Source organism: Alexandromys fortis, unplaced genomic scaffold, assembly GCF_014885135.2.
Source record: "Alexandromys fortis isolate MF-2015 unplaced genomic scaffold, M_Fortis_MF-2015_v1.1 scaffold_54, whole genome shotgun sequence".
Taxonomy (NCBI): Eukaryota; Metazoa; Chordata; class Mammalia; order Rodentia; family Cricetidae; genus Alexandromys; species Alexandromys fortis.
In genome coordinates this window covers 436,552-450,185 of record NW_026067958.1, presented here as the reverse complement: position 1 = coordinate 450,185, position 13,634 = coordinate 436,552, and the positions used below count along the sequence as shown (strand labels likewise).

The 13,634-nt window shown below is 41.1% G+C and overlaps 1 protein-coding gene and 1 pseudogene across 1 annotated transcript in view; one reads left to right on the top strand and one right to left on the bottom strand.

The window, feature by feature from the left end:
- The window catches only part of Malrd1 (MAM and LDL receptor class A domain containing 1), a 463,630-nt gene that overhangs the window by 25,082 nt on the left and 424,914 nt on the right, over window positions 1–13,634 (bottom strand). The window contains exons 24-25 of the mRNA XM_050152697.1: window positions 7,249–7,328; window positions 7,065–7,161 (exon numbers count right to left, since the gene is read on the bottom strand). Of these exons, the coding sequence (XP_050008654.1) occupies window positions 7,065–7,161; window positions 7,249–7,328 (177 nt within the window). The remainder of the gene's footprint in view (window positions 1–7,064; window positions 7,162–7,248; window positions 7,329–13,634) is intronic.
- Window positions 11,803–11,903, top strand: LOC126507903 (uncharacterized; annotated as a pseudogene).

The following is a 13,634-nucleotide window of genomic DNA, read 5'->3' as shown; positions in this document are numbered from 1 at the left end:
GTAATTTTATGTAATCATCTCTTGGCCAAATATTTCATATAACTTCAGGGCAAAACAACTTACTGTGAAATTCTGTAGTGATATCTTTGTTGATTGGATCTAAGTATTTTTCTGTTGTGATGCCATAAAATAAAGCATAAATACTCAGCTATTATTATGTATTGGGTACCAAATATGCATGAAATATTATGTGCTATGATATAAAGACATGCACTAGTATAGGAATGGCTGTTAGAAAACCATGTAATAAGTCCTATAACAGCATTGCTGAGTACAACATTTTGAGTGACTAATATTGACAAGATGGAAAAATATATTGACATAATATCAAAACCAATTAGGATTGAATACCTTACCTCTTGCACTGGTCTGAATCCCACCATTTGGGCTAAGATGACTGGATAGTGAGCTAAGGGATCTGCCTGGCTCTGATTCTCTAGCTCTATCTTTGCAAGGACTGTCTGCCATATGGGGGTCTTTAATGTGAGTTGTGGGAAGCAAGTTTAGGTGCTCAGCTTGTGTGAAAGACATGATTTTAAGTGAGTTAGTTCTCCACCCTTTAGCACAGTCTTTGTATCTTAAGGTAGTATCTACATTTTAAATATATAAGTTTAATATATAAAGTATGTGATGTTATTGAGAATCCTTAAAGGTATTTCCATGAGGACCTGGGTTTATGTCTCAGTTGGTAAAGTATCTGCCATGCAAACATGAAAAAAAACTGAATTCAAATCCCCAATACCCACATAAAATACGGATGGCAGACAGATGGTTTTTTACTGCTCATTGGACAGCCACCATATTTGAATCGATGAGATCCAGGATAAGTGACATACCGTGTCTCAAAAGATAAGGTGTTGTGGGGCAGGTCTTAAATTCAATCAGAAACTAACTGGTTCATGCAACTCTTCATCCAGTGAGCAAATCTTGATTGCGTGGTGTCTATTGCAACTTGAATGGTTCATGGCTAGGTAAGACTGTATTTATTTCTTCCCATAGAAGAATGTTCTGCATAGTACCTTCTGGCTCTGTGAAAATTGAGTAGTAAGGAAGAAGCTTCCAGGTCAGTTCCAGCTTGATTTCTCTATTTCCTATGACTCAAGTCAGCATATGGTATTGTCAAGAACAAAATCTTATTAAGAAGTTCTGGTGGGTAGTCAGGAGCAATTGTAATAGCTTGTATTTTTGGGGATTCATTGATACCCCACTGACCAGCAATGTGAAGGAAGTCAGTCCTTACCTGGAAATGTGTTTTTATTTTCTGATAGCCTCTGAAATCAGGGATATGCATTATCAACCTCATATATGATGATAAGACAAAATGTTCCAAACTCTTGGTTGTATAGGTCATAGCCCCTAGAGCAGAATATACTAATAATACTCTGGTAAAGGGACATAGTATTAAACTGCCCCTAAAGTTCCCTAAATAACCATCTTTTAACCCTTAGATTAGTGAAGTTTCTTTTTGCATTAGACCGTGGTTAATAGAGAGATATACAACAAGCAAACGTGCAGCGAATAAGAGACTGGAGTAGCCAGCTGGTCATCTATTTCCTGTTCCTCCCCACAAGATTGAGGAGTCATCCTGAGGAGCAGTTGAGAGACTGGAAGAGCTCGAGGCAGTAGATGACTGCTGTGAACGTCTTCTCTGGTCACGGCATGGCCTTGCACACATCTCTGTCATGGCATGTCCTCACACACATTCCCTAGTCACAGCACATCCTTGCACACTTGTCCCGTCAAGACATATTCTTGTACACATCTCCAGTCATGGCATGTTCTCACATACATTTCCAGTTACAGCATATTCTTGCACACATCTCCAGCCACAGCACATACTTACACACATCTTTAGCCATGGCAAGCCCTTATACACATGAACTTACAGAAGCTGTGACTGAAAGGACCTGGCTTGTGGAAGATCGAGCCTGTCAAAAGTTCAGCGTGGTGAGGATTTGTCAGAGCAAAATCCTTCCCTCACCGGAAAGCTACAAACCATTGGTGACCACTGGAGGAGAGAGTCTGTTCTCCTTGGGTGTTGTCCCTGAATGGCTGACCACGTTCCAGTGGATTGTGCCACACAATATTTATACTGACAGCACTGAATCAATTTAGTAGATTTTAAAAAGAATGCAGGAAGTTGTGAGAAAAAAGTGGTACTTCTGTATGAGAGGAATTGAAAGGAGGGAAGTGGGAGGTAGATTTGATTTAAAAAACACATTATGATCATATATAAAGTTTTTTTTTTGATTTTCGTGACAGGGTTTCTCCATAGCTTTTGGTTCCTGTCCTGGAACTAGCTCTTGTAGACCAGGCTGGCCGCAAACTCACAGAGATCCACCTGCCTCTGCCTCCCGAGTCCTGGGATTAAAGGCATGTGCCACCACCGCCCAGCATATATGAAATTTTTAAAAAATAAAATTTAAAAGTAAGTGTGGTGTTATCGAAGAGGCCCTCTGGCATGGACCTCTGGCCTCTCCCCACAGGTGCCTACATATGCAAGGCACACCTCCACACCCATATGAACAGATACATACAGGTGCCCACACCCATTTGAGCATATACATATAGCACACACACAAATAATGATTTCATGAAATACCAAAAATGACAACCTAGTTAAAACTACAGAAATTATAAGATCTGGCTAAGTTAAAACAGAGCCCTGTCCTCCTCTAGCCGGCAAAGGAGAGCTGGAGTGACTCAGGAGTAAGGAAGAAAATACAGGGGGAAGTGATGGGAGGAGGAAGGAGGGGGAGAGAGGGAGAGAGGAAGGGAAGGAAATTGAAGGAGGGAGAGAGGGTGAGGTTGGTAAAGATGTATTTCATTCTCCTCTTTCATCGTAGCTTATCTCAAATATTTTAAACAAACCTTCATAGGGTTTGGTTCCTCCATTTTCAGATTACCCTTCTTCTGCTCCCCAGTGGGGATTACCTCATCTCCCCAATTTATTTTCATGATCTTTTAAATATATTCAAGATGAAGAAGGGTCATCTGAGGAGAGCACACGAGATCAGAGGTGCAGCATGCGAGAGGCATGTTAAATCAGTTTTTTTTTCTGGGTGAGTTTATAGGAAATATGATCATCTGTAGGATGACTCCCCTGAAGCCATTTTTCTGGAGTTCCCTGAGAAAGTTCCCTGAGAAACCTCCAGCAGTGGTTCCTTTACTTCAATACGGACTGGGTTAAGCTGGTTCCTTTATAATTTTATGTGTGTCTGGGTGAGGGAGCCTGTGGTCAGAGTAAAACTTGAAGGCGTCAGTTTTCTTCCTTTCCCCTGTGGCTTCCAGGGATCAAACTCAGGCCATCGGTCTTGTCTGCAAACTCATTTCCCCACCGAACCATCTCAGTGGGCTAAAATGGGTTCCTTTGAGGATTTTCTACCTTTAGTGGGTGAGTGTGATCTTCGTTGGCCTTCGAATGGGCTGTGAAGTGAGTGCGTGGGCAGATCATTAACAAACTGAGAATACTGTCTTGAATGGTTTGGGGCTTGGTAGAAAAGTGGACTAAGCATTTGGAGTAAATTTAGAATATCAGAAATAGAATACACCTAGAGAACAAAGAGAATAGGGAGTTCGAAAAAAAAAAAAAAAACACAGCAGGACTTGTTTGAAAGTTCTAGCCTGGGAGTGTAGCTTCTCCACTGTCCTTGATCAGAGAGTGGTCTTGCTGTATCAGGGGAGGTCATTCTCCTCAATCCAGTGCCCAGCCTCTGCAGAGGTGCACATGGGGTCATGAAGGACACATCTACCTACTATCCAAGTCAGCTGAATTAAGAATAAGTGGAAATCTTGAAATTTGTTGGAAAATATCGTATTAAGCAAACTAAAGCAGGCTAAAAAAGACAAATGCCATGCCTCCATTTTCATTTAAGGATCCTAGCTTCTTGTTTCCACGTGTGTCTTATCTATGTGGGTGTGAGCGAGTGTAGACACCATGAACACAGAAACAGGAAAGGAGCCCACGCCCCTGATAAGGGGAACATGAAGCTTTCAGGGAGAAGTGGGAAGACAGAACACATGTGACCTGAAAGTGAGAGGGATCATACTGAGTAAGAGGAGTTTAAGGGGGATTTGGAAAAAGGGGAGCCGGGAGAGTGGAGTGAGGGCCAACACAAACTAAGGAAAGCTCCTACTTTGAAAGTGACTTTTTAAAAAAAAATAAATAAAAGCGGAAAAAACACACAAAAGAGCTGGGAGGGACTGGACTCTAGAATGTGCAGAGTCTGCAGTGTCACAGAGAAAACCACAAACAAAGGAACACCAAGTCAAATACCATAAATGTACTCCTCTGTTGTGTTTGGCAATCTGATTGCTAAAGCTTTCATTTCTTCCACATTCCATTAGCTTCCTTCCTTCTTGCTCTACTTCTCACGTCTTGGCCTATCATCACACATCATGGCTATAAAGCTGTGTCCAGTCTTCATGTTTAATACCTAACCAAGTCCTCTTTGAAGCCCATAGCAACCACCATTTCTCCTCTCTTTTCTCACCCCAGCCTTTACATCTGACCCGAGCATGGTGAATCTCCCAGTTCAGATCTGAAACAGCACAACTCTCCTTGGTTAGACTTGTTTTCATGTTGCAGGCAGAAGAAGAAGCTGGGTCTTATGAAACTAACCACCCTATGGAAGTTGCCAAGGTGCCGTCGACTGCCTAAGGGGTTACTGTAAATCTGTTATTTTGGTATTTTGTTGTTGTTATTTGTTTGTAAAATTTTCTCTGGTTATGACCTCCTTGATGACAATATTTAGATTCCACCTGTGTGCGGAAATGAATTTTCCATGAGTCATTTAAAATACTAAATACCATCTAAAAAACAGTGGGCAAATTAAAATAAGTTGGATCAGAAAATAGAAAACTTTAACAAAGAATGGAGGTCAAGAGTGTAAAAAAAGGATACCAAATATGATGGAAGGGAAGGAGTGACAGCTAAATCAGCTAAGTGCCTGGGACAAACACTTGAGGACCCAAGTTCGGATCCCAGCACCCCTGCAAAATGCTGGGAAGTTTGGCATGTGTTATTAACCCCTGCATGAAGTGGTCGGTATGTAGAGAGATAGGGAGTGAAACTTGCCTGAACTGATGAGTTAAGCCCCAGGTTTAGTGAGCTATCCTGCCTCAATAAATTAGGTGGAAAACAGTTGAGAAAAATACACAGTGTTCACTTTTGGCATTTACACACGTGCACACACTACATGCATGTACATCCACAATTACCCACATGAATACACACAAACAACACACAAATAAACAGGAAAAAGAAAGAACTGATGACTGTCTTACTGTAGCGTAAAGCCACTAACAAAATCTGTGAGTAGCCTCATGTGACAGAGGATCCAACGTGAACAGGAGAAGGTGTAAACTGAGGATGACACCCTCTTTATACAGCATGCTCATTAACTTGATGTGTCGCTGGAGTCAGGTTAGGGTGTCCCACCAATAGTTTGATCAAATACTGATCAAGGTGCTTCTGAGATAGCATTTGTTTAGATATATTCAAAATGTATTGTCTTTAAGTAAAGCAATTTGCTTTAGGTTAAACAAAGGAACGTTTTTTTAAAACTTACTCACCCACAATGTGGGTGACCCTCGGGGGGGGGGGAGAACACTAAACTTTCTCAAGAAGAAAAAATTCTCCCTTTCGTGGGAGCCTAGGCAGTTTCGTGGATGCACCTTACTAGACCTGGATGGAGGTGGGTGGTCCTTGGACTTCCCACAGGGCAGAGAACCCTGATTGCTTTTTGGGCTGACGAGGTAGGGGGACTTGATTGGGGGAGGGGGAGGGAAAGGGGAGGCGGCGGTGGGGAAGAGACAGAAATCTTTAATAAATAAAACAATAAATTTTTAAAAAAAGACAACAACTTAGAAATCCTGCCTGAGTTTCCAGCTTGCTTGTCCATGCTGTGGATTTTGGTTTCAAGGCTGCATCTTCAACTCAGGCTAGAAATTGGAGTTTGCCAGCTGCTCTCCAGGTATCTAGTTTGCTACGCCAACAACTATCCCCCTCCCCCACTTACAAACAATTGAAGAATCGCAGCTCATGTATGTATATATGTGTTTCTACACACAAGCAAGGTTTCATTTAGATTTAGTCTGCTTCTTCCTTTATCTTAAAAACTCTTTTAAGTCTAAACTGCTTCTCATTCATATCTGTCTATAAATATTGCCTGGTAATATTTTATGAATATAGAAATCAATTGAAAAAATGCTTCGTGAATACAAACCCATTGATGGGAATACATTTAAAATGTTTTTTGATAATGCACATCATAGTTTTATAACAGATTCCCCTTAATTCATGATGTGAAGATGGATATTTGTTGACCAATAAGATTAGAGTTTATGATTAGAGCTGGAGACCTGAGACAATTTTATTAAGCAGCACACAGGAGTGATTCAAGGATAATGGCTTATCATCCGCTGGTCCGTGACATAATAGTGTCACAAGTCTAGATGACCACCAACTTGGGCATACAAAACAAGTTATAGCTCTTAAAAGTGAGTCCTTATCTTGATGAGTTTGTGAAATCAGCTCTGCTTGCTATTTGTGTGGCCTGAGGCTTATACCAGTGAAGGGAAGAGATGTGATAAGTTGGAAACTCAAGCACTCATAATAGCCCTGTGCATTGTAAAAGTTAGACATGGACCCAGCTTTTTGCTTCAGCCCATCTTTGCTTCTGGCCTCTCTGCTGCTTGGGATATGGGCATATGGCCTGGAATACGGGTGCCAAGAGGCCAGCCTCTCTGTGTAAGCAAGAAAAGGTTCTTCCTTACAGATCTGAAGCCTTCTCTGGTAACCATCAGGATACCACATAACCAGATCTTTTCAGTCTTGGAGGATATCTTGTTTTCTTTCTTTTATGCCATCAAAAATGATCCAATGTAAGTAAAAGTGTAACTTTTGATTGGAAAGTAGTTACAGCTTCTTCCAGGAAAAGTTGCCACAAAGCATGAAAACATAAAATTTCCTTCCACATGACGAAGGGTGAAAGGAAAGCATAAGAGATGAAATGTTTCAGGACTTTCCTGCTGTTCATGTCAGAGCCAGAAGGCTGACTTACCTCGTCATTCTTCTTCTGTTTACAAGACAACACAAGATGGCCACTGCAATATGGGTCACAAGGAACCCGAATCCGATACCCAGCAGAGTCCATATGTCTGGAATTTCAAGCCCGTGAAAAAGATAACAATGATTAAAAAATATTAAATATCCCAAGCTGCTTTTTTGTGCATAATGTTACTTACAATTCTGTGTGTAAATTAATCCTGCACTAGAAGGTTTAGACCTGATGTGGCATCGATTTCCAGTCCATCCTTGTCTACACCTGGAAAAGAAAAATCACGTGAGAGTTGAGAACAAAACAAAAGTCAAAAAGGAGACGCCTACTGCAGTAGAACTGCAGTGGCATTGATGATGGACAAGAAATCTGGAGCTACCAGTTACATGAGAAAAAGGGCTAAGAAACCAAAATGTTAAGCAAAATTAAAACATTACTTTTTATTATTTTCATATGATAAGATTTTGTTTTAATCTATCTCCTTGGGGAGTTTGAAAAGTGGATCTTGGCTTTCACATATTTCACTTTTCGTTGGAAACATTGACTCTTTTCTCCCCACTGGTATCCATTGCCATTTTATCCATTGTGTCATTTGTCTCAGTTTCAAAAGCTCTCGCACTGTGTGCCTTTCTTTCTGTGTGTGTGTCTGTGCATGAGAATGGGAGCCAGTAGACAAACATGGGAATTCCTCTGGTTCCATTCATCTGTTTTTGAGATGGAGTCTCTAATTGGCCTGGACTTGACAGATAAGCGTGGCTAGACAGCCAGGCAGATTCAGGATGCACCTCTCTGTCTCCTCAGTGCCAGGATTCTAAACACACCACCAATCTCTCTCCTTTCTTTAAAAGATGGATTCAAGGTATTGAACACAGATCCTCATGTTTGAACGGCACACATGAAAGACCCTCAGAGAGGACCTTCTGTTGAATTAGGAGCGGCGGCAGGGCTGCGTCCCCGGCACCCGGCCGCCCGCATGGCTAGCTTATGCCCAGAAATAATTACACGGAAACTGTATTCTATTAAACACTGCCTGGCCCGGCTAGTTCCAGCCTCTTATTGGCTAGCTCTTACATATTGTTCTAACCCATTTCTAATATTCTGTGTAGCCCACGAGCTGGCTTACCAGGGAGGATCTTAACCTGCGTCTGTCTGGAGCGGGAGAATCATGGCGACTCTCTGACTCAGCTTCTTTCTCCCAGAATTCTGTTCTGTTTACTCCACCCACCTAAGGGTGGGCCTATCAAGGGGCCTAGGCAGTTTCTTTAATAAGAAATCACTCCCACATCAACCTTCTCTCAGGGGGAGACCCCTGAACCCAAGGAACAGTCCAAGACCACTGGCTGCAACTGCAAGAAGTTTTTTCTTGAGCGGTGCACAGGTACCTGCAGATGCCAGATTCTATTTGGAAGACTTGCGCGAGCGCCCTCAGGCTGGGCAGGGGGTCTTTTATATGGAAATGGGCGGCAGAAGCATGCATGGTTACAGGGATTCCATTGGTCAGTTTGAATGAGGCGATGGGTTTACTTGAGGACATGAAGATCTGATAATAGCTGACTTGGCTCTATCTAGGGTATATATGTTTTTTTTTTTTTTTCCCAGAACTTTTCGTTCCCCTCCTAGGCCTGGTGTCTGACCACAGATAATCCTGTTTGGCAGCCTAGGAGTACCAACTTTACCTTGAACCTATTGTTTGTGTGGAAGCCTTGCAAAATGTCTTTACAGCAGCTAAGCTGGGGTCTTTCACACACATTATTACCCAAGCTTCTCCAGCATTCGCATTTTTGGTAGTGAAGTGATTTAGTTCTTTCAGATAATAGAGCAGTTCAAACTATAGATTAGCAAACATATAAACCAGAATACAAATGTTATTTCTCATCACAAACAGATGTTTCTTCAATCACTTAGATTGACAACTAATTTAGATTGATATCATCATTTGTACCTTAGCAAAAAATATTCATATCACACCAGGCTGCTGTCACCTATAATATTTAGGAATATAAAAGATAAAACTGGTCACACTGGAATACATAATCCTCAGAACAATAGAATCTGGAAACAAATCGCCCTTCTAAGGGATGTATTTTTTGTTTGTGACATGGTTTTTCTCTATGTTGCATTGGCAACCTGTAACTAATTATGTAGACCTTGCTGGCCTTGATGTCACAGAGACACACTGGCCTCTGTCTCTCAATATCTAGGATTAAAGTCAGTGCCACCATGCCCAGGCAAACATTTTTATTTCTAAGTCCTTTTTTTCCGGTATAATGAATCCCCACATATATAGTGAAAGTTAATATCCATGTTCTTATTTAGCAGAAACAATGAGACACAAGCTAAAGTGATTTGGGCCGGATTTCCTTCAAGCTTACTGAGTGTGCTAAAAAAAAATCATTTTAAAATTAACTTTTGAATATGTGTTTAAACCTGTTTGTCAGAAGCATTGCTTACTGCATTGGCTAGTTTTATGTCAACTTGACACAAGATAGGGTCTTTAAAGAAGAGGGAGCTCAGTTGAGAAAATGCCTCCATAAGATTCATAAGATTGAGCTGTGGGGCATTGATGAGAGAGCCCACCCCATTTTGAATGGGACCACCCCTGGACTGGAGGTCCTGGGTTCTGTATGAAAGTAGTCTGAACAAGCCATGTGGAGAAAGGTAGAAACAGCTCTCCTCCACAGCCACTGTCTCTAGGTTCCTGTCCTATTTGGGTCCCTGTCCTTACTTCCATTGGTGATGAACAGTGTCCATGGCCACTGTCTCTAGGTTCCTGTCCATTTTGGGTTCCTGTACTGACTTCCGTTGGTGATGAACAGTGCTGTGGAAGTGTAAGCCAGACTCTTTTTCCCAAGCTACTCTGGTCACGATGTTTTATTACAGCAACAGTAACCCTAACTAGGATACTGTAGGCACATGGTTTCTGTCTGTCTCCCTTTTAAATTTGAAAATTTGGATTGATGAAAGCAATTCCTTCTCTAAAATTGAATTAATTAAATTTAAAGGCCCTAGAAGTTCATTAGAGTTTTCTCTTTTGTTAATAGTCCTTTAAAAGTAAAAATCAAACACAATCTGATAATGTTGAAGTTTCTAAAATTCAGATGAAAATAGACTTATTGAATTTGGAGTATTGAGGTTCTATTCTCATAATACTTAAGATTGTGAGTCTTTTATGTTTCCTTCTCGGTGCCCATTAAACAATGTGTGCTACATGACAATCTTCCACACGTGTGTGCTAGTGTTATTTACAGATACTTTTGTATTCTGTCAATTCTGAATTCATTGTGTGTTAACGGGGTTCCTTCAGACTTGAAAGTGCCATGATCCCAGGGTCTCTACTTTAAACAAATACTACATGTTTGAATATGTCTATCAAGTTAAATTCTGTGGGAATCTCTGAGAATGCCTTTGGAGAGATAGTGTGGGTGGTTCTCATCAGCTGTTTGAATGTCCTGTATCAGTACACCATTTGCCTGTGCCTGCTGTCCATCTACCTATATATTTAGATAGTGACATTTACATAGAACATGGTGAAGTGAATGGGGAGGGGGCAAAAGGAGAAACATTTACAGGGTTGCAGAAAGAATTCAGGACATTTAATGTGCTTTCATCTCTGTTTCTCAAAAGAAGCCTCCTCTATGGAAAAACCACTGTTTGAAATAATTGTGGCAATTTGATCCCTAGACTTCTGTAACTTTTCCAGGGCAGAGTGGTCCTCTGCTTTTGAACCAGATTCTGAGGACAGCAGCAATACTATGCCAGGATGGTATCTGCCCAACCTGCCAGCAACGGTACTGAAACAAGTTTTTCTGCGGCCTCTCCTGGAGAATCACAGCCAAGAAGTTAAAGAAGAACTTTCCTTCTGTTCTAAATACAGTGGAGTGCACTCATATCCTCCAAGCTTACCCTAAATCCCGATTAAATATCATGGAGATGTTTTTAAAAGAAATATTAGCATCACTTTCATCATCGTTTCTAAAGGAGTCTTATTACTGAGTCAGTAGGGTTAGAATAACAAATGAAAAGTGAAACAATTCCTAATGCCCCAGGATAAAGACTGTTTGAGAATTTAGTAGTGTACAGGGTGATTTTATACTTGTCAGAGGCGAAGGCTTGAGGCTCATGCGGGAGAAATGAGGCACAGAAAGTGGATAAGCTGAGAGACTGGAACCAGTGTGCTTTGGTTATATGGCTGAGCACCAAAGAAGAGTCATCCAGACAGGGACAGTCTAGTCACAGAGATAGAATCTGGGCGTTTGGTCCAGTGACTTGGCAGGTTTGGGACTGTTGCATAATTGCCTGAGGCTAGAGACTTGTTCCAACAAGGAATAGGACAAAGATTCATCACACACCTTGACAATTAAAGTCCAAAATGTTCCTCATAGGAAATTATTTAGCTACTTTATGCCTAGGCAAGGCTGGAAGCAAACATGCTTTTGATTTTTTCATTTTACATTTCAGATCAGTTCCTCTTCTCTTCTTCTCTTTCACTCCCCTCACCTCCCTTCCACCCAACCCCACCCCTCCATCCACTGCTCAGAAAGGGTAAGTCAACAAAGTCTGGAATATCAAGTTGAGGCAGGACCAAGCCAACCCTTCTCTCAGCCCTGTATCAAGTCCTGCCTCCATAGGGATTTTGTTCCAAAAAGCCAATTCGTGGACTAGGGATAAATCCTGGCCCCACTGCCAGTGGGCACACAGAACTGTCACCCATATTCCGAGGGCCTAGTTTTATCCTATGAAGGTTCTGGCAGTACGTATGCTAAAATTGGAATGATAGAGAGAAGATTAGCATGGTCCCTGCACAGACACGGTATTCTGTCTCGTGTATTGCCAACATTATCTATGAAGACCATGGGTTATGCTAACCTAGTATGTAGCATTCTAATTTAGAATGCTCAGATCTTGATATCTCTCTCCCTCCCTCTGTCCTTCCATCTTTTCTTCTGTCCATGTGTGAGTATCTCCCTATTTTTTCATGCCAAGAAGAAAGAAAATAGGTCTAAAATCTTTGAATTGTTAATTATGTTATTTTTAAATGCAGTCATTTTATATACATTTACTTTGAATAAAGGTTCCCATGTGCAAAATACATATAGAAATCTGATTTATTTAGTTTTATACATCTGTTTTAAGTTACTTTGCATATATATATATATGTGTGTGTGTGCGTCCGTGTCCTACATTTTAATTGTCTTATAACTCTTGATGATCAAACGGTGACACAATTATAGTGAGTATTGTGAAAGCTTCCCCCAAATTCATTCCATCAATCCCCTGATATTAAATTCTGTAACTTTCTTTTGGTTTAGGTGAAATGGGACCCATGGTAATGCCATGTCCTCCCTATGATAGAGGCATCAGCATAAAGATTCCCATCCAGCAGAGGTGGGTTTATAGATAGACATGGACATAGTCTATGCAAGTGCTTGGTCACAAAGGGTTACAGTTTGATCTCTATTTCTGCTTAAAGACTTTCTTCCTCAACTCGGATGTGAAACAGGAAGCATGCTTGAAGTCTTGTTGCAAGCTCAGATAGTCCCTTTGGTATCGTTTATCTGGAAAGGCCATTCTGAGGGTGGGATTGACTAACAGGAGACAGTCTGTGACGTCACTGGGAGATGGAGAAATTGTGATTAATTCTATAGTCTCTTTTGTGTTCAAGGACCAATTACCCACAGCGAGACTTTTGGCTTGAGTCAATAAATTTAGTTATCATTCTGACCACTATGATTTAAGACTCATGTTTTAATTTTTATTTATGTGTGTCTGTGTGAGAATCTGACACATGTGTTCTGAAACCACAGAGGCCAGAAGGGGGCACTGAGTTTTTCTGGAGCTGGAGTCATGAATACTGTGATCCAAGCTGTGTCCTCTGGGAATGGGCTGGAGCAGTGTGTGCTTTCAATATATTGCTAGTTAGATCTATGATTTAGCATTGTAGAAGACAAGCTTATGTGCTTTTATTACATGCTTTTCTACTAACAGGTTCAAACTGTTAAATGCACACCTGTCACTTTTGCTAGGAGGATCCAAGATCACGCCACATTTACGGTCCAAGCTTAGCATATTACAAACTAGGGCATGCTTCTCCTAGTTCCATTTCATCCTTCATGAAATGAAAGCACGGAGAACTTGATTCTTACATCCCTAAGGAATGCATGTTGAAAAAAAATCCACTGTGGCTTCTCAAACTGTCCTGTGCTGACCGCACATGCTTCCTTCCCGGGGTATCTCTCAAGTTAAAATATGGAGCATAGTTGACATACTAGTACTTGTTACTATACTTTGTGCTCATACGAAAAAAAATCATGGTTAGGAGAAGTTTCTGGCATGGATGGTCTGAACGTGTCTGTTTGTCCCATTAAGCCTTACCTGGGACATATGGAAGTGCAGAAAAATAGGGCAAGTGTGGGGCTAGGAAAATGAGGACACAGAGGATACCTAGACACTGGGAGAAAATCTGTTTTCTAGCTCCGTGACTTTATACAATCCAGACACATCAGAAGCATTTATAAAAAGCCATAATGAGAACTACAGAACTTGTAGGTTAGAAACCCACAGAAAAGACGCATG